Source organism: Ailuropoda melanoleuca, chromosome 1, assembly GCF_002007445.2.
Source record: "Ailuropoda melanoleuca isolate Jingjing chromosome 1, ASM200744v2, whole genome shotgun sequence".
NCBI lineage: Eukaryota > Metazoa > Chordata > Mammalia > Carnivora > Ursidae > Ailuropoda > Ailuropoda melanoleuca.
Genome location: NC_048218.1, coordinates 108,134,804 through 108,158,579, shown reverse-complemented (window position 1 = coordinate 108,158,579; position 23,776 = coordinate 108,134,804). Strand labels below are relative to the sequence as shown.

The following is a 23,776-nucleotide window of genomic DNA, read 5'->3' as shown; positions in this document are numbered from 1 at the left end:
TTATTTCTGTTCACTTTAGCTTTCAGAATTGTGCAGATAGTTTACAAGAGTCTAATAAAGTGTTGCACTATGTTATGCATGTGTGTGCCTTGTCTCTGGTAACCATATTGTCCTTTTTGTTGGTCGATTGGCAAACATGCCTTCAGTTCTCCTGCTTTAATGCTTGCCCAGCTCCTCATACAGTGTGAGGAACAAGTCAGGCACCTAGTACTCAAGTAGCTGATGGCTTTGAAAAGAATGAAGGCTCAAGGGTTTATCTTGAAGGAGAAGAAAATCTTCTAAGATTTAAAACGTTAACCCGTGTGCTTTTTTGACTTAATCTGTTGTACTCTATCCTTCAACTTAAGGTAGTATTTTTAAACTAATGATAACACTATTAAGGCACATTATAAGGTCTTTCCTTTAAGACTATTTTGCTAATAATTTTTCTTTTCCTTTTCTTTTCTTTAACTAGGCTCCACGCCCAGCGTGGAGTCCAGCATGGGGCTTGAACTCACAATGCTGAAATCAAGACCTGAGATGAGATCAACAGTCAGATGCTTAACTGACTGAGCCACCCAGGCACCCCAGTTTTTCTAAAATAAAGGCTATTAAATGAGTTTTTGACAAGCCACATATATTTGATTATTAACCAAGTCTCCATGTTCTCTTCTCTACCCTTGCCCCATGAGGATTTAGCAGTATGGGGATATGATAACGGCAAACGTAGTGTTTTATCCAAGATCCACTTGTCCTGATAGTCACATTTTTTTCCTCTCTCTGAAATACCCTGAGTTTTTAAAATCAGTTGATTGAATTCAATCTTTGAAACACATTGCTCAAAAAATATAGTTGAATCTTCTTGCTCCTGCCCCCACACTACAAATCTTTTCTAGTGTGCATAGACGTTGGTAAATACAGTGAGGGGATGATGGCTAAAGGTCGTACATATTCACAGATGGAATGACAGAAGGCCTAGTAATTAATATGTACCCAGTAATATCAGAGATAAATGAGCCCAAATCTTAAACCTTATAGCTTCATAGTTATTTTCTCTGTACTCTCTATTCTCTCCAAGGTGGCTTCGAAGCATCCTTTCCTGTCAGATGGCTGCAGTATGCCAGCATTGCCATGGCGTTCTCTGCCTCTGCAGTCTGCTCCTGACTCCTGAGTCACCATTGCCACTCGGCTACACACCACCTCTTGCTTATCTCACTTTTCGGGCATGCCTTAATGTTGTTTCTCCTAGCTCCATATTACCCCAACTTTCATACCATTTTCGTTCTCTTTTATCCCTATTTTGATAGGCTGACGCGAGGATAATCAAAAAGAAACATTTATTTACATTCTGTACACTTTGACTTCAACAAATAAGGAGGCCTCGTGGCCTTTAACTCCTATACATCTGTATAATCGTAATATATGCGGACTTCCGATCTTCTGACACTTTGCAGTGACCTGATGCTTTCGCTCCTGGTTCTGATATTTGATTTCTTGAATAGCCTTCTTGAAAATGACCTACACATGAAAAAGTAAATTATTGGATCCAGGCACACATTGCACGCAGACAAGAAAAGCGTCATCTCTTTGCAGTAATACAGAATTTTGTGTGCAGATTCATCTAAATGTCTGTCTAAGTGACTAAAAGTGAAAGGAATTCTGCATAAGTGATAGGGTAGAAAGCAGGTGAAGAACACTGCCACAACGACCCGTATGCTCTGGTTATGTTTCCGCTTTCGGCTTGACTGGCTGATGAATTGCCTGCTGGATTTATGGATGTACCTGGATATGGCTATGTAACATCCAATCAGGATCACCAGCACAGCCACGAACAAGCAACTGTTGACATAAATGACTGCTTCATGCCATTTGACTCCCAAGGGACTTTTAAGTTTCATGCAGTCTTGAATATTTTCCTTGGTTAGTTGGCCATTTGTTAGAATGATGTTTGGCAAGGAGAGAACAGCCATGATCACCCAAACACAAATAGATAAAACCTTCGTGAAAGTTATGCTGTACATGCGAGAGTCCCCAAATGGCTTTACCACCTTCAGATAGCGATCAATGCTTATTAGCCCAAGAAATACGATGGAAGTATACATGTTTGCATAAAATAAAACTGAAGTGTATCTGCAGAGGATAAACTTGAAGTACCAAGGTCCAAATCCTGCATCATGCACTATCCGAAATGGAAATGTCAGCGTCATTATGAGGTCAGCAACCACTATGTTTTTGAGATAAAATATGAAGCTGGTTTTATTCCTAATGTGGAAGAAGATCCACACTGCTAGACCATTCAGCAAGATGCTTGCCACAAATATAATGAGGTAAAGCACAGGCAAGACGATAGTGTCAAATTCGTTGTTAACAGTGGTGTTCTTTCCGGGTCCATCGCTCACGTTACTTGGAGCGTGACTCCCTTGGCTGTGCAGCTCATTATCTGTAGGAGAAGTGGGGAGACATCATGTCAGAGCTTCACATGTGTGCCTCACAGACTACTAGTCTCCCTTATAGGTGACTGCTGTTTTGAGCAAATTAAAAAATGTCTTAGCAATTTAAATAGTTACGTTAGTGCATTTTTAATGTTTTGAGCGGCCAGAGTATTGGTGGCCTCTCTCCCAAGTCCTCATCCCCTCCCCCCGGACACATCACACTGAAGTCCCTTGAGTAAAATGTGGTATTTCTGGTTCTTTATGCCAGTCTTTTGAAAATGAAGATTAATATACTAATGACAATTATCCTGATTTTTAATTTAGGGTTTGATATTACAAACAGAATCAACAAAATCTGGGGGCAGAAAATTGGATTTTCCTATAATGAAAATAAAAGGGCTAGCACTGGCTGTTCTTTTAGGGTTGTCTTTGGCACACTCTCTGAAATACCTTTTTTTTCAATCTCAGGTTTAAGCTCTTTAATCATCAGTAATTGAGAAAGAATAAAACTACTGGGTGATTTTGAAATTTTTGCCATGGCTTGCTTGTAGAATGTAAGAGCCTTTAGGGACCATTGTTAGGAATAGAAATAAAAAAAACAGTTGTTAATATTTAAGTTTATTATCATGGAGGGTCACTTGTCAAGAATAGTTCTAGGCTGATACCTATTTTTATTTACAAGGCTACGTTATACCTATTGCACTTAGATAAAAATTTTAAACTATTTATTTATTTATTTGGAATTTTTAGTTCATTGTTAAAGGCCTATGCCATACCACTCTATCATTTAATCAGGAACATGGTGTGTGAGCCTCTTCTTTATGTGGCAACCATGAGAATGGGTCTTGTGGATCTCCTACTGAGGGGAGCGAAAGCGACGGGCAGCTGTAGCTTAGGGCTGACTCCACCACCATTTTCTTGCTGATGGGCACTTCTCACAGGCTGCTGTAAGCCAGTAACTGAGCACAGGAAGGATGCTAAGACAAGACTTTTCCTGGGACAGAAGAGTGTCCTCTGACAAATGACTTTGGCCGGAAGACTCATCAGTCTGGTGAAAACTTTCCTCAGACCACACTGTACTGTGACTCTTCCTACTCAACCTCCTTCCTGCTCCCCTCTCCTGCACAGGGGTCTCCCTTGCATTTCAGTCTGAAATCCCTTGCAAGCATATCCCCCCATAAATCTCTAGGCCATGCAGTTATATTTTGTCATCTGCCTTTTTTGGGCTTTTTTCTCTTCCTTTTAAACCTGGACTAACACTATTCCCAACTGCACTTTTTGGATCTAAGTTTAGAAAGAAGGTCATTACTGAATTTTTACTTCTCACTAATGAATAATGTTTACTATAATGACAGTTATGTTTTGGAACGATATTGTTTTAGAGGTAACAACATAAATTTTGCCCTCATTTCCCTATGTAACAGGCAATGTAGTATATATTTTGTTTGCCTTCTTTGAAGAAATGAAACAGGGAAGATAGTTTGATGATTATAATCCAAAAACAGGTTCTTAAATTGCTGCCTAAAATTTAAGTGTAGGCTCTTCCCAAGTAACCTTGTACTCTTTCTAATCTTTGCCTTTTATTCCCTGCTACAAGTGTTTTTAAAAACTGGTTTTCCTGGCTGAAATATCCTTACACAGGCTAGTAATTTGTACCTGGACTAGCCTGTTACGATGAGACCCATAGTATTATTAAACTTTATAAGTTTAAAATGCCTGATTCAGCTGCCATCTATATTACTGTTGCCAGTTTCAAATATTGTCTTGAACAGTATCATTCAAGCCTATTTTGACTTAATGAAATGTTGGGATCTTGGCTGCTTCTGCACCACAAGATCCCTAAGCTTTCTAAGATGTGCAGTTTTACCTGGGTTAAGAAAGTGCTTGAATTAATTTCCTCAATTAAACCATTAGCAGACACTTTCATGTAACCCAGAATAGAACCCTGTGGGAAATGGAGAGAAGGCAAGTAAGTTTTAATCAGGATAAGTGGTCCAGCCAAAGGACGCAGACTGAATTACGAATGGTCTTCAAAGCCATTATAAATACAAATAGAATGGTTCACAAACTGTAGCATGCATGCCATGGAGTATTTCAACCCTAGTGTTGACTCACTGGATCTACCATGCATATCCACTGTGGAATGGAGAGGCCCATACTTCCCAGGGTTCGTTAAGGATTGTGTGTCTGCTCAGTGTGTCATTAGATTTTAAAGTTTTAATTGTATGAAGAAGCACTCTAATTAAATGATGATTTACTGATCAATTATGGTTATTATTATAGATGGAGTCTTAAACCAGAATGTCAAAAATAGTACGTAACAAAGACTCTGTCTCATAAATGGCAGATTTCAAGCATGAGCAGCCTTATTCCACGGTGGTTGCTGTAGCTTTGCGAGTTTGGTGTTCAGCTTGTTGATTATGTCACCTCATAGTATTTGCTTCCTTAGTTTATGTATGGGATTAACATTTTGGAGTACAGGACTTTTTAATTCAGTAGGATAGGCCTGGGCTTGGTTATTTCTTCATTCATAGATTCCACATTTATAATGCAGCTTAAGCAAATTAGTGGTTAAACTTGTTATGGGTTATTTTATGAAATAATATGGTAGTAGTGAGGGAAAAGAATGGTTTGTAAGCAGGAAGAACCATCTGTAAGTTGCTCTGGAAGGCTCCAAACTTCATATAGAAAATTTTGTCTAATTTTTTAAAGAATCAAGTCTATGTTATATTCTTCTTTGCGAGCCACTCTTATTATTTCTTCTCCTCTGTGTCGTTGCCCCAAATTTTTCCAAAGCTAGTGGTTGTGCTCAGAAGCATTTCTATGCACAGTATTTCTGCTCAGGAACAAAGACCATTAAAAGTATGTGGCTCTCTTTACCCAGGCTGTTTTATCACGTTGTTCTTTCTTCACTGTCAATAAAAAAACTTGGCAACGTTAGGGAAGGTTTTTAATGACAGGTAGCTTGGTGATTCAATTAAGAAAAATTAGTTGTTTTTACAGTGTAAAGGCTATTTTCTCACACACTCCTTGTTTACTAAGACATTATTACCTGTATTCTTTAGCTCAGAGTTTGATACAGAGTGTTAATTGATGGCGAAGATTTGTCTCCTGCTCTTCCTCCACCAACTCCTTTTAAATTAGATCAACAAAGGCATTGACATAAGAACTCTAGTTCCATAGTAAATTAACATTTGGTGCCAGTGCGTGTGTGAGAGAGGTATTGTAGTACAGGCATTGAGGGGGTGGGATGTGGCTCTCTGTGCTGGTGTGTTGGAGAAATGCATGGGGATTGTAGCCATACATAGCATTAACCACATGTGACTACTGTATTGGGCAGGGCAGATAAAGGGCATTCATGTCATTGCAGAAAGTCCTATTTGACAGTGCTAGTTTAGTCACTTCATAACTTTGTAAAAGGGAATAAACAGTACCCATTTTGCCAGATCTCCCGAGAGTTCAATTCTCTGCAAACATCATTTCGAGGACAGCCTCTAGTACTTAGTAGATGTTCACTCTAACTTAAGTCATTAATTGCAATTTGTCTCAATTGCAGTCACATTATGAAGGATAGAGTGGTGAAGAATCTTGGTCCTTTTGCTTTTGGTGTAGCTGCATTATTGCTCATTGGGGCGTGTCCCTCTTTGGCACAAAATGTGAAAGTATCAACAATATGTCACTGCTCTACCTGCCTGGTAGGAATGAAACACACAGGACATGCAAATTACAGGGTGTCACTACCATGGCATAGCTGCCCTTGCATGGTCATTGTAGAAATAGTTACCCAGGAGAAGAGGTAGATGTGGTCTTTGGCTTCCTGGGAAATCTCAGCAAACGTTAGTTTTTACACTATTATACCTGGAAAGTAATAGGTACTTTAGTTGGGGTATAAAAATCTTCCCCAAATGTTAATCTTTCAGAAGGGTTTGAGATGGTTTGTAGATGAAACAAAGCTTGGAATTAAGTAGTAACAACTTAAATTTCTCTCAGTGATGCTGTCCTACCTGTTTGCTGTTTTATATTTAATGAAAGGCCAGGCTAAATGCTGATTTATTTTGTTAATTGGTTCAATGACCAATAAAATCCCCAAATTGTTAGTATAAATAACAGTCATTGATCAAGGAAGATTTTTCTGTGCGTTCTTTCCTCCTGCTTACCTGGTAATTTTACAAGTGTCAGGTTGAGCCCCATTCTTTAGTTGTGATGGACTATAAGCAAAAATACATGTCAGGAAACACTTGGGGACGACTGAGGGGAGGGTTCGGCATAGGTTATTCCTGGCTTGAGTCCTGGGCAAAAAAAGAGGAGGGGGAATTAGGAAGGAATGTGAACATAGTAATTTGATCTTTTCCTTCCTCCCTCCCTCCCTCCCTCCCTCCCTCTTTCCTTTTTTCTTTTCTTTTCTTTTCTTTTCTTTTCTTTCTTTCTTTCTTTCTTTCTTTCTTTCTTTCTTTCTTTCTCTCTCTCTTTCTCTCTCTTTCTCTCTCTTTCTCTTCCCTCTCTCTCTTTCTCACTCACTCTCTCTCTCTCCCTTCCTTCTTCCCTTCCCTTCTCTCCCTTCCCTCCCTTCTCTTCCTTTCCAAAGCTTTATTTATTATAGAGAGAGAGCATGGGCAGGGAGAGGGGTGGAAGGAGACAAAGAGAAGAGTCTCATGCAGACTCCCCTCAGAGCATGGAGCCCGATGTGGGGCTTGATCATGACCTGAGCTGAAATCAAGAGTTGGACACTCAACCAACTGAGCCACCCAGGTGCCCCAGTCTTTTCTTTAAAAATATATGTATATGCTTTCACAGTTGAGAGAAGACATACTCTTTGGATATGAACAGCTCTGCCACAGGAGAGTTGCATATTTTTGTGTCCTTTCTCAGCCTGTCATGGAGCAAGGACCATTTCTGTGTTTGCTGTCTATCTGAATGTTAGTGTGTGGCCGTGGGAAAGTTACTAATGTCTCTGTGACTCAGTGTCCTCATTTCTGAAATAAGAATCATACTAATCATATTACAGAATTGTAATAAGGATTATGTGAAATAGTCCAAAAGACAGTTATCAGAACCTAGGTCTAGGAATGCACTTAGGACGTGTCAGCCTATATCTTCCCATCCCTGCTTCTACTGAATTCTTTTTTTCCTCCAGACCTGAGCATGTAATAAATACATCTGTGATGGGACTTATATGCAATTGGAAATTGTTAAAAAAAAATGCTTTTTTAAAAAAAATCTAACATTGATATATGTAAGAGTGTTTTATAAGCTCACATGCTTTTAGTATCCTATTCTTATAATCTCTGGGGTTCAGGACGCCTGGGTGGCTCAGTCAGTTAAGCGTCTGCCTTCAGCTGAGGTCATGATCGTAGGGTCCTGAGATCGAGTCCTGCATCAGGCACCTTGCTCAACAGGGGGCCTGCTTCTCCCTCTGCCTGCTGCTCCCCCTGTTTGTGCTTGCTCTGTTTCTTTCTCCCTCTCTCTCTCTCTGACAAATAAATAAAATCTTTAAAAAAAATAATCTCTGGGGTTCTAGTTTTGGGTTTACATTAGCCAGCTGTGTGACCTCTATAAGTCACCTGGCCTTTCTGGAATTGCCCTGAAGAACCTAGAAAATCCCAGTCAGGACTCTAATTTATGTGAGCCAGCTTCTGTGATTTCCTCAAGCATAGATTTCCCTTAAGAATGTAATGTCGTTTGAATGTTTGTCTTGTAAGTCCCTGTGTTTCTCTGTGATAACTGCATTCCATACAATCTCAAAGTGTGACTAGGAGTGAATAATTTAATTTGGTTTCAGTGATGGGCGTGTGATTTTGGCTAAATTCCTGAATTTTTCCAAGCCTCAGATTCCACACATTTTTATAAAGATTGAGATCATATGTGCATGTAACATTGAATGCTATAAAACATTTCCCCTACTTCTTCTTCAAGCAGCCCTGTCTGTTCTGTGTTTTCCTGCTTCTCTGAGGTGTTGATAAAAAAAGAAATCTTGAGGACTCTTTTGGCAAGTGTGCTGCTAAAGTCAAATGGTTTTATGGAACGAATGGTTTGCTATAGGGGAAGTCACGCTATTGCTCATTAAACCATGTGAGACTCTAATGTCTCTTTACTGATGTTGCTTATACACTATACAGCTGCAGAGAGACCCCAAGTAACCTCATCCCCTGCAAGCACAACGCAGATTTCTGGCTGGTGTAAGCAGTTACATTGGCTGAGTCAACGGGGAAAGAGCACTTCGCAGGCAGAAGGATATTGAAGAATTTGGCCGCAGATGAAGAGCACTTGTTTCTTCATCTGTTACTTTGCCCTTCTTTTCTGTTCCCTAGTATCACATGATGTCTAGGTGCTGGATTTAGTAGTAGATGGAAAAAAAATGGCTCGCAAATTTTTAGTGATTGCCCTCCCTGCCTGAATCCCCTCTGAGCATTTAGGTACTGCATTCATGCCTTATGTCAAGTCGTACAGTGAGTAGTCCGTAGTGGGTGCTAAAATGGTACTTTTTTGGTTACTAGAGCATAGACAATGATTAGGGCTCTTAAGAATCTTTTCCTTTTTGGGTGGTAATGTTGAAGGATTTTTAAAGTAAGGTGAGGAGGTGAAACTCTACTTTGTTTTTACTTATTAAAGTTTACCAGGAAGAATGATTGAAGCAGTTAGTTTTCTAATCTTCATCATAATGATCCTTGGATTCAGTAAACCTTTATTTTTCTTGAATTGAGCTTCTCATGGAAACATTTCCTGAAGTTTACCTGACAAACACATCTTGATTTTTACATTTCTCTCTCCCCAAATTATGTGGTTTTCTTCCTCTTGGCTTCACATATACCTTACTCAATAACAAGAATTCCAGTATGGCCTTACCCCCACTGGAGGAGGAGCAGTGTCTAGAAGTGGGTAGGCCACAAGCAGCAGGAAGAGAGACAGCAGACAGCCCTTAAGGAGGACCCAGAAAAGAGACTTGGGAAAAATATTTAAATATCACATTTCTGATAAAGGATTTATATTCAGAATATGCAAAGAACTTTTACAACTTCCTGATGAGAAAACAACCCAATTAGAAAATAAATGATCTAAAGATTTGTGTAGACATTTCACCAAGAGCACATGAAAAGGTGTTCAACGTCATTAGTCATTAGGGATATTTAAATAAAAACCCACAATGAGATGCCATTTCCTACCTACCAGAATGGCTGTAAATAGAAAAGAGAATATAAGGTGTTGCTAAGGATGTGGAAAAGCAGAAACTATTACACATTGCTGATGGGGGAGTTTAAAATGATATGGCCACTTTGAAAACAGTCTAGTAGTTTCTTATAAAGTTAAAACTAAATTTATCATATGACCCAACAATTTCACTCATACGTATCTACCCAAGAGAAATGAAAACGTATGCCCATGCAAAGACTTGTATGCAAATATTTTAGTGGCATTATTCATAATAGCTAAAAGTTGAATCAACCCAAATATCAGTCAATGAATGGATAAACAAAATGTGGTGTAGTCATACAATGCAATACTACTTGGCAATAAAAAGGAATGAAATGTAGCTATAATATGGACAAACCTCAAATATTTTGCAGGGGAAAGAAGCCAGCTATGAAAGACTATGTAACATTTAGATGAAGTGTTCAGAAAACACAACTCTGTAGAAGTGGAGAGGATTTGCCTGAGCTCTGAGGGTGGGTGTTGAGATTAACTGTGAGAATATGACAGGTCTTATTGGTGGGTGATAAAAACTGGATTGTGGTTGTGGTTGCAAAACTATATAAATTTACTGAAAATTATTGAATCATGTTCAAAATGGGTAAGAGTTATGGTATATAAATTATATCTCAATGAAGTTAAAAAGGGCGAAAGAGTGCACAGAAAGGAAAAGGAATACAAATAGGCTAGCAACTCACTAGCACAATAGATGAGTTTTCAAGACCAGGAGAGGTACATAACAAGCACTTGCCTATCTTCTGTTGAAGGAAGTAGTGAAATGCACAGTACGTATGCGTCTGCCTTCAGGGAGTTTAGAGTCTAGTTGAGGATCTAGAAATAGAGACCACTAAGTATAGATGAGAGGTTTTGGATACTATGGAAATAGAGACGTGTACCCTGACGAGGAGAAGTGGGAATCAGGGAGGTTCTGTGGCTGTGGTGATACTGGTATTGTGGCAGGTTTGCTGAAGGTCCGATGGGAAAGGAGCATGTGGAAATGCTGAGTGTGGCCAAAGAAGATACAGTAATCTGAGGATGATGATGGGATTGAGTGATGGAGAGACATGATGAATTTGAGGTATACTGAGGAATTAGGGGCTGCCTGATATTGCTGGAAAGGGAGGAAGGGTGTTGGCTCTCAGGTATTTGGGATGTTAGGGCCAAAATGAGAGGAGGATCACATAAAGGGATCACTGGGGTTCAGTTTTGGATTTGTTGATTTCAGGATGCTCACGTATTACTCACGTGATGTCTGCTAGGTAACTGAAGGTCCAAGGAGGGGCTCAGAAAAGTGCTTCTGGCTGATGATACACATTTAGGTCAACAGAGGATCAGTTATAGAAAAATCTATGGGAATGGAATGAGTTTGCCCGGGATGAACCTATCCAATAGAACGAGAATGGGACAGGGCTGATGTAGGTGCTTTTAAGGAGCAATCTTAAGGAAGGGGAAGTGCCTGAAGGAGTGGCCAGAGAGTTGGGCAGTTATTAGAAGAGAGTAATGTCATGTGAACTCAGAAGAGAGTTTAAGAAATGAGAAGCTAGGACTCATTTTACCCTGCAGAGAAATCAAGTGATACAGGACAGCAAAGTGCCATTGGATAGGATTCAGTTAACAAAGAGGTCACTGTTCATCTTTGCCAGGGCTGCACATGTTGTTCCGTGTTGTGTGTGTGTGTGTGGGGGTGTGTCCGTCCGTCCATCCGTCCGTCCATCCGGGTGGGGGGTGGTGTAGGGCAGAAGCAGAGGTCTATTGACAGAGAGTTGAGTAATGTTTGCGAGGTGAGGAAGTCAGGGAACGATTTCAGACAACACTTTCAAAGAAAGCGTGCCTGCATGGGAAGGAGAGAAAGGGTGGGGGGAGGGGAGGCAGATATACAGGACTGAGGGAAGTTTCTGTTAAGTTTCTCATTTAATGCCTGGCATTTAAAATGATATTTCCTTGCTTGGCTTAAAAAACCCCTTGCCCTTACTCCCAGCCAAGTAAGGCGGCAGTGTGGTGGAGTGCTGGGTTTCAACCTCCGCCCTCTTACTTCCAGCTTTCTGACCCTGCATTTCCTCACGTATAAAATGAATATGATGATAAATCCCTTCTAGGCTGACTGCAAGGTTCAGGTGTGAATATTTATGGCAGCTGTGCTGCACAGGGTAGAGGCTGCCTTATTAGTTCCTGTTGTATGTCATAGGGACACGGTGGAATCTATTGGGTGAATGACGGGTTGGACACAGGGTGAACCACGTTCTTGCCACCTTGTTTATGCTGACACTCTTAGGTGGTTTGTGGTCTCAGCTGTCCTGTGAGGAGCCATTTGACTGATCTTTTTGCTCTAAGAGCTTGCCCTTTTTTTCAGTTGTCTCTGAGCCTGGTCTGACCGCCATCTGCATGTAAGCTGGGGGCCTCCCTGTGTGGTTGACTCCGGAGCAGCTGTGCACTGTGCGTGTCCCAGCGCCTGCAGGGTGTTGCAATCGCGGCTGCTTCGGCGGTAGTAATGGCTCTGTTCCAGGACCTGGTTCACGGGCGGGAATCCTGTTGTGCCGCCTATGCCTATCGCTCCCCCAGCTGAGGGCTGATGAAACCGCTCAAGAACGTGATGTCTGTGGTAGGCCAAGCTTCACAGCCATTCCTGAGGTTAGATACCATCGATGCTTAGAGACCTGGTTTTGTTTTTCTTCTTCTTTTTTTTTTCAGCCGCCCATTGATATCTTCCTTTGATTATTTTGTTAACTGTTGTTGGTTTAAGCTGACTTTTTAAATGCCGGCGGTGGAAAAGGGCTAAGGTGTACTGAGTGTCTCCTTTATCTTACACCGTGGGGTGGGCTAGTTGCTTAATGTCTCATACAGTCCTCAGAGTGGTTTTATGACCTAGGTGCTTTATTTCCTTTTCTTCCCCCAGGTGGGAAGATCCGAGGTTCAGACACGTAATTGACTTGCCCTGACTCACATGGCGAGTAATGGGTAGAGTCAGCGTTCAGCTCAGATCTGATTGAAACTGAAGCTGCAGTTTTCTTATACTGCCCTGGAGTAAAAATGAAGAATGATTCTGGAGCTTAATTTTGGAGGGTAGGAAGTGGGAGGGGAGGGGTAGGTGTGTTTTCTCTTGTCTAGCTGGTGAAGGAACTGCTAATCTTCTAAACTGGAGATCTCATTTTTTTGGCCTGAACCATGTTGAAAACATCAGGAAATTTCACGTAAGAACTCAGATTTGGATCCCATCCTGAGAAATGAGATATGCAAATAGTGAGCATGCACAGTCCAGCAGTATTAGCTGCATCTTCCCAATGGGTTGTGCGCTCCAGCTTACCAGCTCACAGCATTTCTCTGTGCTAAGCCCTGTACTGGGCTCTTTAAGCAAAAGCCCTACGCTTATTCTTAAACTGCTTTTGTTGGTGGGAGAACTGAGATTCTGGGTCCGAAGGAAGAAAGGTTATAAATGGTGGAGAAGAGGCTTGAACTCAGGTGTGCTGGATGCCCAGCCCTCTGCTGTCTCCCTTGAAGGGTAACAAGAGGACCAGGGGAAGGATCAGCTTCCAGGACTGCTGAACTGCTACTTTGGGCACATAGCCTTATTCTTAAACCTCACTGTGTTTGACCTCAGCATGGTTGGTGAGCCCCTTGTGCCTCACTGGAGGGGAACCCGCCAGGGCAGGAAGAGCCGGCCGGTGTGCCCTCTAGGACATTCTCTCTGGCTGCACAGGGCCTCCTTATTGACCTTCTGATCAAGATCTGGAAGATGAATGCCAGTTAAGTGCCGCCTCCCTGGTGGCGGCTATTCTTCGTTTTGTGGGGTGATTATTTGGTGGCAGCGATTGTGTCTTACTTGTCTTCCACCTTCCAATTTGTTCTTTAGAGACTCATACCCAAAATTGTGAGAATTTCAGATCTTACAGAAAAGAGAACTTTTCTACTAAGTTTTCTAGCTAAGCTAATAGCTCATAATGGGAATACTGCTGCAGTATCTTTAAATTTCAGTGGTAAAGATGTAATACTCACAAAAAAATCTAATATGAAGTTTCTGATGAAAGGTACAGCCTCTCTTGCATTTGGAATTGCCTGTAATACAATAATCTTAACCAATTTAAATTTGAGGGGGAGGGAGGGAGGCAGAGGGTGTGAGTGAGAGTTTTTCAACACTGTTAACAGCTTTGCTGGAGGCCTTGGGAAAAAAACAAGTTATCTCACTGGATACAATCTACTTGTTTTTGTAATAAAATTAGGTCCCTGTCGTCATAGGGCACTTCATTAATGCATGCTTGGAGTCACATTCCCAAAGGTGGTGGAATGCAGAGCACACAGCCGTTCGTGCAGGTTGTTCAGATACTACTCTGAAGTTCTCTTTTCGAAGTTGCACATGGTATCTAAAGCCTAAAATGATGTGTGTTTTGGTCCACATTGAGATTTAGCATACTTCTGGGGGGGTGACCTCTGACCACTTGATTTATAAATATTGATTTGGGAGGGATGTAAAGCGGTTTGTAAACTCCATGAAGGCAAGGCTTGTGTCTAATGCTTCTTTATAACCTTCACCCCAAACCCGGTTATTTCTTTTGTACAGGAGAGGAATCTTATTAGCGAGGTTCAACAACTTGCCCAACATCACCCACAGTGAGAGGCAAAGCCAGGAAATGAGCTTCAGTTATTGTGACCCTAGAGCTTCTCTGCTATGCCCCTTGGCTTGTAGTGGAAGCAGCTCAGAAGTAGTCTGGCCAGTGTCTTAGACTTCCGTTGCGTGGGCAGGTACTAAGTTCTCAGACCTCCATGGAGTGGGCAGGTACTAAGTTCTCAGACCTCCATGGAGTGGGTAGGTACTAAGTTTTTGACTCAGTATTTAAGTCTTTGACCCTGGATAAAACATTATACCTCTCAGAGCTTGAGCCTTCACATCTCGGAAAGAGGAAAGTTATAAATGCCTGGCCTAGCTCCCAAAGGTGCTTTGAGAAGTCATGAGATAATATATATAAAGTCAATTTTATATTTAAGTATTACAATAATATAAGCGTGTAACTCATGGCAAATACGTTTTTTTCTGCTCAGTAATACAATTTTTATTAGTCATACCGTTAAATTTTACAGTTGGTGGAGTTGAAGTGTATATTTTATTTTCTGTTTAGGCAAAGTTGGATTCTGTTTATTGATATGGAGGAGGCTGGTTAGAGAGGTGAGGGGCTAAAGTTTCAATAACCAGAGCAGTAGTTTTCAATGAGTATGTGGAGCCAAATATATTTCAAGTCACTTCTGGTTCCTTAAAAAAAATTCTCAGAATTTACGATCCCAGGTAAAGTGTTTAGTTTGATTACTATCTTGAAGAAAGGAAGAATGTTTTTCACAAGCTTAGGGAGATGCTATTCCTTGTTTCAGAAGAGTCATTCCATGGCTTAAGCATTATACTTAGGAGTTAACGTTATTCTTCCTGGTGGTGGTGGTGGTGGTGGTTGTCACCATTCTAATAAGGTCATCATGATGGTGTTCTAGCTGTGCATAAGGGATAGGTGTTCTTAGAATACCTATCAGTAGAATGGGTGTCAGGTTAGCTACCGTAATTCTTCAGATCACAGTTTAATCAAACAGGAATGTTGTTTAAATTAATAGAATAAGACTGATTCCTAAGAGACAGGTCCTCCTTCAGTTTCCTCCCTTACCTTCATTTATAATTTAAAAATTCCTTAATGAGGTCTTCAGTACTAGTGGATATTTCTTTCACATTTTTATCAGCATCAAACCCTCACTGTTTCTCATTTTGTCCTCTTATAAAAACAAGAAGTAAATTGCCCATCCTCCCATACATAGGTAATAAAAGCATCTGGCATCACATATAATTAATTTCATGTATGTGTGTGTACGAACACGTAACATTCTCTTTAAAGTGGTTCCTACTATCAACCTCGCTGGCATTAATTACGCTATTTTTAAAACTGATTCTTAAAGTAGTGGGAATATTTGAATCAAAATAATTCTGGGTTGATGTACAAAGATGGTAAGTTGCTCAACTAGGAGAAATAAGTAATCTATCTGTGTGTATTATTATAATATTATAATATTTGTCATATGTGTTTTCTTTTTCCCCTGCCTGTCATATTTCCTTCTGTTACAGCCCTCAGTAGCTTCCTTTCTTGTACAGAACACCTTGCAAGCCCCTCTGTAGGTACCCTGGTGACCTGGTCTTTCTACCTGCCCACTTTGCAGCTCCCACACTCCTGCACCAGACCGTCCCTGTCTGTCTCTCCCTTGTCCACTGGGCAGGCTTTCAAGTCTAACTCATCTGCCACCTCTTCTCAAAGCCTTCCATGTTTCCCCCTACAATGTGTCAGCGCTTCTCAGTCCCTAGTATCTGCCTGGCTGTTCGTATCTCTGGCTGTTGCGTTGCATTTTCCTTGTTTGCCTGAATGCCTGAGCGTCTTTGAATCCTTCTATCTCCAGAGTCCAGCAGAGTACCTGCAGACACAGTGTGAGGCTCAGGAAACATTTGCTTTAATGTTAGGCTCTCGAGGAATGTGGCCTCCTGTGACCTAATCTGATCTTCGTGGAAATCTGCTATTTTTTTCTTCATGAGTATCTTCTTTTGCCATCTGAAGTGAAAGAATAGAACCCAGGGAGGGCCGAGAGAATAGGAACTGGCAGCTGATCTCACGGAAGACACAGCCAAAGACCAGGAGAAAGGCTGGTCGAACACTGGTCCTCTGATGTAAGTAAGAGGGCTAAAGTGGAGGGTTACAAATTCAAATATAGCCCCATAGGTCATGTCAGTGAGGAAAGTGAGGCAGGTATAAGACGAAATCATCAACAGTAGCAGTGTGCTAATAAAACACAGCTAACAGCCAGAATGTCAAGGGAGGTAATCAGGGCTAGGCACTGCGTAATCTGGGGGATGCTGCCCCACTCTCAGGCTCTGGATTGTTGCCACACAGATGTGTGGGTCAGCTGCTACCAGACTATCTGATTTATAAGATAAATGGATTTTTATATAAAGTTACATGAATTTTAAATTATAGATTAATTTTGTTAACCTGCTAGGCAGACCAAATAATGCGTGTCTGTGGGTTACAGTTTGTGACATCTAGCTTCGTGGTTGGGCTGCTCCAGGCCTCTCCTTGGGGTTTCTGTTCAGGCCTTAGTGTGACCGAGAGCCTTGTTACTGGATTCCTGCTGCAAACCTCTCCCTCAGTTTTACCAATTTCCCCCTAGTATTTTCCTTTTTAACTGAAATTGATGAGTTTGTAAGACAAGCCTTGGGATGGTTTATTGGATTTCAGAACTGAATGGCACTCTATTTAATTTGGGGTCCATACTCTTTCGAAAAGCTCTGAAGTCTCTTCTTCCTTATTGCTGATAAGTTTGAACCACATGAAAACACTATTTTTATAGGTTTAATATGCCCACCACTTGAGAGATTTTGATTGTTACAATATGTTATTGCAGCATGAAATTAGAATGTTTTAGGGAGAAGGGAATATTGGTGTTGAATAAATACAACGGAAATAGCCGTTGAACGGTTATCATAATATGCTGCTGCGTGATTATAGTAGTTATGTTTTTGATGGCACCCACTCTTCTTTTATTCATTCACTTTGCTGCATATGGTGTGCATTCTACATAGGCACTTTGAGACAGTGCGAGACTTTATCTCGTTTAAAGTTTCGGTTGAGTAGACCTTTAAACTGTTTGGTTGAAACAGCCGAGAAATAATTGTAGCTATGATGATTTAAGTATTGTATGTTGCTATGAGCCCTAAGTAGCCACATTGTACCCAGTCATGATATGAAGGACTATCTTTGTAAGGCATCCAGTATACAATTGAGTAGTCATTCCAATTTTTCTTTTAGCCAGTTTATCTAAATTGGTTTGAGAAGCCCATTGATGATTTGTTTTCAGTTTCCTTTATAACCTTTGCATCTGGTAGGTAGGAGGAGGAAGGGGTTTGGGCAGGGAGGTCACCTATCCCAAAAGGAGAGTGGCAGGCCCTGTGGTGCCTGCAGTCTTGGGGCAGCTCATGTCCATGCATTGCTTTCTTGCATCTCTTCTGTCAGCTCTCTGCCTGAAGCCACACAGCTGAGTGCTGACAGCCCCAGAGTTCTCTGTTATCACTTCTCTTCAACTGGATCAGAAGCATCTTTAGTGCAGGGACTTTCGATTCTTGTATTTCAGCTACCTTGGCTTATACTGGCTTCTGCAGAGTTTGACCCTATTCTCTGTCCTCTGCAGAGTTGCTCTGGTGGCTGAAGGCCAGTATCTCTGACCCGAGAGTATGTTCAGGCCATCGGCTAATGCTTCTCTGGCAACAGAAGAGTCTGTGTTTCTATGTTGTTAGATACAACAACAACAATATTAATAAGAGTAAGGGTTTGGCAAATGCTGGCTGAAACTATTTTGCAGGTAAAACAGTTTTGAGTTATTTAGATACATTTAATTTATTAAAAAGACATTGGACTCAAGTTGGAGATCTGCCATTTACTTGGGCGGGTTACCTAACTCCTGTGCCCCAGTTTTCTCTTCTGTAACATTCATCACTGGATTGGCTTGACGATTGAATGAGGTATTACCACAGTATTACCTCATTTGATCCTTATAGGTTGTTTCATTGGTGCTTGGCATATAGTAGGAACTCACTGTTTTGATGCTACCTGGGTGTAGTAAGAGTAGTAGTACCCACCCCAACCCCCCACTGTTTCGCAAATAAAATGAGGCTTAGAGAGGTTCCTTCAGCAGACAGGTGAGTGCAAGAGCCCAGGTTAACATACCTAGTTTGAGACGGAGTCTGGATTTGAACACAAGTCAGTCTGAGTGTTATGCTCTTAACTGTTCTTTTGCTTCTGCACGAATTGGGGGTTCATGTGCTGATTATAATGTGATGTCTCCTTTTGGAAAACTAGGAAGTAAAATAGCTCCACAGTAGCAGGCTGTCATGCACCCCAGTCATTTCTCTCCTACAGTCAAGTAGTACAGGGAATAAATCACAAGTCTATATAATTTTGCTTACAAACTATGCACAAAAGAGAGGTCACTAATAGTAAATTGTGCATTCACTCAGAACTTGCAAAGTAGCGACTAAGAACATGGTTGGCTGCAGGTAGACATGGTTCAGGGGCACAGCTCTGCTGCTCACTTGTATGCCTTTTCACCTTTAGTTTGCTCAGCTGTAAAATGGAGGTAATGGCAGTATACACCTTACAGGTGTGTGAAGCTGTTTCTTTTTTTTAAAATATGGATTAAATATGCAGTGGTTTTGGGCATATATTAAGCTATCAATGTATGTTATGATTGTTGTTTTAGCATTAAGGCTAGAAGGGCAGTCTGTGTTATGTGAGTTTTATCTAGTACATTGGAGAAAGTCATTTAAGGAGTTACCTTCTCTTTCCAGAATGATAGACATTATTGTCAGAAATTGCCTTATTGAAGAGTCACTGATACGAATGACTTAATGTGATGTCTTATAACAAGGGAAACTTAGTGCTCTTCTTCAAATGCATTTTAGAGTAAATTTTTTCATTTTTGGTTAATAAAAATGTTAATAAAAGATAAAATATACTACTTAGGTACAAGATGGAGAACAAACTCTATTCTGCCCATTTTTGCCACATAAGGAGGAAGAGTTAGAAATTGTCACCAGGTCGGGGACGCCTGGGTGGTTCAGTCAGTTAAGTATCTGACTCTTGGTCTCGGCTCAGGTCTTGATTCCCGGGTCAAGAGTTTGGTCCCCCCCGCCCCCCGCCATGTTGGGCTCAACACTCAGTGTGGAGCCTACTTGAAGAGAAAAAAAAGTTGTCAACACGTCAGAAAGGAGCTTGGCTTTGACCATTGGCCTGAAGCGGAATGTTTTGAGTCTTGTTTCTTGTTCACCCTGATGTTTTCCAATTGGTTCCTCTCAACTACTTTTTTTTTTTAATGTTTATTTTTTTATTTGTAAACTAATTTATTTATTTTAATTTTTATTTAAATTCTAGTTAACACATAGCCCAATAATTGTTTCAGGAGTAGAATTCAGTGATTCATCACTTACATACATCTCCCAGTGCTCATCATAACAAGTGCCCTCCATAATGCCTGTCACCTACCTAGTCCATCCCCCACCCACCTCCTTCTGTCAACCCTCAGTTTGTTCTCTGTTGTTAAAATTTTATTGTTATGGTTTTTTTTCCCCTTTTCTTCCCCCCCAACCATCTCATCTACTTTTTTTTTTTTTTAAGATTTTTTTTTTTATTTATTTGACAGAGATAGAGAGCCAGCGAGAGAGGGAACACAAGCAGGGGGAGTGGGAGAGGAAGAAGCAGGCTCCCAGCAGAGGAGCCTGATGTGGGGCTCGATCCTACAACGCCAGGATCACGCCCTGAGCCGAAGGCAGATGCTTAACCGCTGTGCCACCCAGGCGCCCCCTCATCTACTTTCTAATCACAAGATCATGGTTGCCTCTGCTCTCCCCTCTCTTTCTATGGTCGCGACTATGAGAACTGCAGGTGGCCCTGTGTTTGTATTAATGCACAGCTTTCTACCCTAGGAAGTGGGAGCAAACTGTATTCATCTCCATCTTGGAGAGAGAGAATCTGGAACCTAAAGAGGTTGGGATTTGATTAGCATTATGTGTTTGGCTGGGACAGAAATGGAGAGGATCAGTCCTCCTTAATCATGTTTGGCTCCACCCAGTGTCCCCTCCAGCATTCCTTTGTTTGATCCAAGCCTTGGTTCTTGATAACCAGTCCTCGTACCTCAGCATATCACCTGGATTATAGGAATCTGGAAGTGCAAGGGCCCTCTAATGACCATCCAGTCCGATCCCCTCATTTTACTGTGAGGGATGGCATCGAGCTCCTGAGGAAGTAAGAGCCTTGCCCAACTCACTCTGATAACTTTTGGCACAGTCTTCACCCAAACCCTGGTCACTTTGCTGGGAGTCCTGGATTTTCTGCCCTAAAGCAAACTGCTGTCCCTTGCCTGTGCATAGAGCATCTGTTCCTGAGACTTTGGACTACTCACAGGTGCTTTTATTTAGATTTTACCTCACTTCCGTCTTGCCCTCACCAGGACAGGCTTTGAGGGAGTTTTGTGGGTTTTTCTAACTTTCCTGTTTAGAGGTATACAAAGAACAAAAGACCATTCTTGTCTCCCCTATGTTAAATTTCTGTGGCATTTTCTGAGTACAAGGCAAAGCATGAAATATTTTTGTTCTTGAAGGAAGTGAAACCCTAAGATATCAAGGAATGCAGGCAGACTCAGGAAAGGGCATGCATGCTGGTAACCTAAATAAAAACATCAACTCTCGGGGTNTTGAAGGAAGTGAAACCCTAAGATATCAAGGAATGCAGGCAGACTCAGGAAAGGGCATGCATGCTGGTAACCTAAATAAAAACATCAATTCTCATTTAGTCTCCCTTCAACCACCCCCTTCCCTGAGTGCAGTAATCCCTCTCAGCANTCGGGCTCCTCCGCTATGAGCCTGCTTCTTCCTCTCCCACTCCCCCTGCTGTGTTCCCTCTCTCGCTTGCTGTCTCTATCTCTGTCGAATAAATAAATAAATAAAATCTTTAAAAAAAAAAAAAACATCAATTCTCATTTAGTCTCCCTTCAACCACCCCCTTCCCTGAGTGCAGTAATCCCTCTCAGCGCACTGTCTCTGGCTAGGAAATTTCCCCTTAGCCTCTTCGTCAAAGTTATGATTTTCTAACTAATTACTCCCCCTCTCCTCCACCCCTGGCCTACATCCTTAAATGCGGTAATCAGGCATCTAACTATCCCTCCAGCCACTCTGCCTTCACCCACGTATACCAAAACGCTTTTCAAGTAGGTGTTGGAAATGATAGTCTTAGCAAAGGTTTTTGCTGAAGGACTAAGAGAATCTCCTTGATTCCTAATTTCAAGAAAGGAAGACTTTTGTTAACTTCACACTGGCAGAGATACAATGATATAAAATATGAACAGTGTGTGGCTCTCCCTGTCCCATACAGTTTGGGTAATATAAAGTTCCTTAGTAGATCAATGTTAACCGAATGAATCAAAAGTCACCCTACTTGCAGCTCACCTATCTTTTCAAGTCTTTATTCTAAATTCGACAAATTCAAATATGCAGGCTCGCTTTCTGTTTTCCTCAGTGAAGCAAAAACTTCCCTACAGTTTGAATGTGAGGCAGCACTAAACTGTTGGAACCCTTTGTTGGTAGCTGGAGGTTTCTCAGTGCCTTTCCGGACATGTTTTAACATGATCTCTGAAGGAACTGGAATGAGGATCGCCCTGTTCGTTGTGGTACAGTGAAAAGATTGAGATTCTTTTATCAAAATGAAGCAATTTGGACAGAGAATCATCTTTTTTCTTTTGGTCTCTCCTTTTTTTTAAAAAAAAAAATGAATGAAAGATTATGAAGCAAATGTACCTTTTAGGTCTTGAGAAACAATTATAAGAGACTATGGATTTTACTTATTGAAAACAGTAAATGTGATAAAAAAATTTTTTTTAGCTTAAATATAAGCGATTTCCAAGTCCTTGTTTCCACGTTTGAAGACACAATACACAATTTACATTTTCCACCCGCCCAAGCTGCGAACAGTGAAGCTCCATGAAGAACGTATGGCCCCTGTTTTTGGAATGTGGTGCCTCCCAGAGAAGGAGGACTTAAATTATATTACTCAGTATTCTCGTTTCTACTTTTTCTTCAGACCTCAGATTTAAGCAAAAGGATAATTACAGTCTTAGTGCTGTGTCCTATCAACCACAGCTTTTAAGAAAATTAAAAAAAATTTTTTTGATTTACCTTTCATTGCGGTGTCTGGGTGTCCATTCACCTGATACGGTGTCTTCAAGTTGAAACAGGCTTCTCAACTCTAATTAAGAATAAGCCTTGAAACTATGGTTGACAGAGAAGTGGGTTTTCTGGCACAGCATGAAAAGTAAGCATTTTTCTGCCCTGTCGGAGAAAGTGGGTTCTCCCCTGGGCCCTTTGTGAGTGTCCTTTGAGGCACCCTTTCAGATTGTCCTGCTCGGAACAACTGGAGCAACTTGCTCTCTTCCTAATGTAAGTGAGTCACATCTGAGAGTAGGTGAGATTTGTAGACTGGGGAAGAGCATTTCCTGAACTTGCAGGAATCAGACGGTGATTCACCTGAAGGGAACACAGAGGGCTGGAGCTCAGAATGCCAGAGCACTGTTTAAGGAAGAGGAGATGAAGTCTCAGGTTGGGGTTGGCCCCTACTAAATCAGTCCCAATGTTTAGGGCATTTCTTTCTTTCTTTCCTTCTTTTCTTTTTCTTTTTCTTTTCTTTTCTTTTCTTTTCTTTTCTTTTCTTTTCTTTTCTTTTCTTTCTTTTTTTTTTTTTTTGGTGAAGGTGCAGGAGCTTCCTATTGCTAATTAGAAAATACAGATACAAACTTCCTACTGATTAAAGCTTGGATTAAAAGGAATCAGATATAGTTTAAGATATTATTCTACCTATTGTTTAAAAAACTAAAATTAAAATGTGTTTATACTTGTGATTGATAACATTGGAAACCCGTGGTCTTATTCAAGAATCTGATGAGATCTGTAGACCTATTTTTACATATACACAAATGTCAGTATTCAAAATATTTTAAATAAATTTATTTTGGGGATGAGTTCTCACCTAATCCCTTGAATTCCATTTTTAAAGGCAAAATAATAGGTGACTGGGTGGCTCAGTTGGTTAAGCATCTGCCTTCAGGTGGGTCACGGTCCCAGGGTTCTGGGATCGAGCCCTGCATTGGGCTCCCTGCTCAGTGGGGAGTTTGCTTCTCCCTCTCCTTCTGCCTGCCACTCTCCCTGCTTGTGCTCTCCCTCGCTCAAATAAGTAAATAAAATCTTTTTTAAAAAAACCAAAGTAACTTTTATTCTTTTTAAAAATCATCCCATAATGATAAATTTATATAACCAAATCACTTTTTCTTATTTGTGGTTAATTTTAGAACTTGCAGATAAAAATCTCCAAAAGATTTGCAAGATTTTGCAACATTCAAAACAAATAAGTATATAAATAAAATTTCACCAAATTCAGTCAAAACCTGTTACTATCATGGGTGAAAATAAATGAAAATAATAAAGGTAGAATCTTTTTTGAAGTTATAAATCCTTAATAGGAATTACTCAGTGTTTATTTATGCCTTAAGGAAATTACACACACACACACACACACACACAAACACACGCACACATGCACGCACACACTGGTTTTCTTTCTGTGTTAGTAGAG

At 40.8% G+C, this 23,776-nt stretch overlaps 2 protein-coding genes across 17 annotated transcripts in view; one reads left to right on the top strand and one right to left on the bottom strand.

Annotated features, from left to right (window-relative positions):
- MED12L (mediator complex subunit 12L) overlaps window positions 1-23,776 on the top strand; it is a 361,057-nt gene that overhangs the window by 228,128 nt on the left and 109,153 nt on the right. The gene's annotated exons all lie outside the window — the stretch shown is intronic.
- GPR87 (G protein-coupled receptor 87) lies at window positions 1,377-22,469 on the bottom strand. Its single transcript, XM_011221162.3, has 3 exons — window positions 22,327-22,469; window positions 6,569-6,700; window positions 1,377-2,419 (listed from the first exon to the last, which is right to left on the bottom strand). Exons 2-3 carry the CDS (start codon window positions 6,600-6,602, stop codon window positions 1,377-1,379), a joined length of 1,077 nt encoding a protein of 358 aa, XP_011219464.1. The 5' UTR covers window positions 6,603-6,700; window positions 22,327-22,469.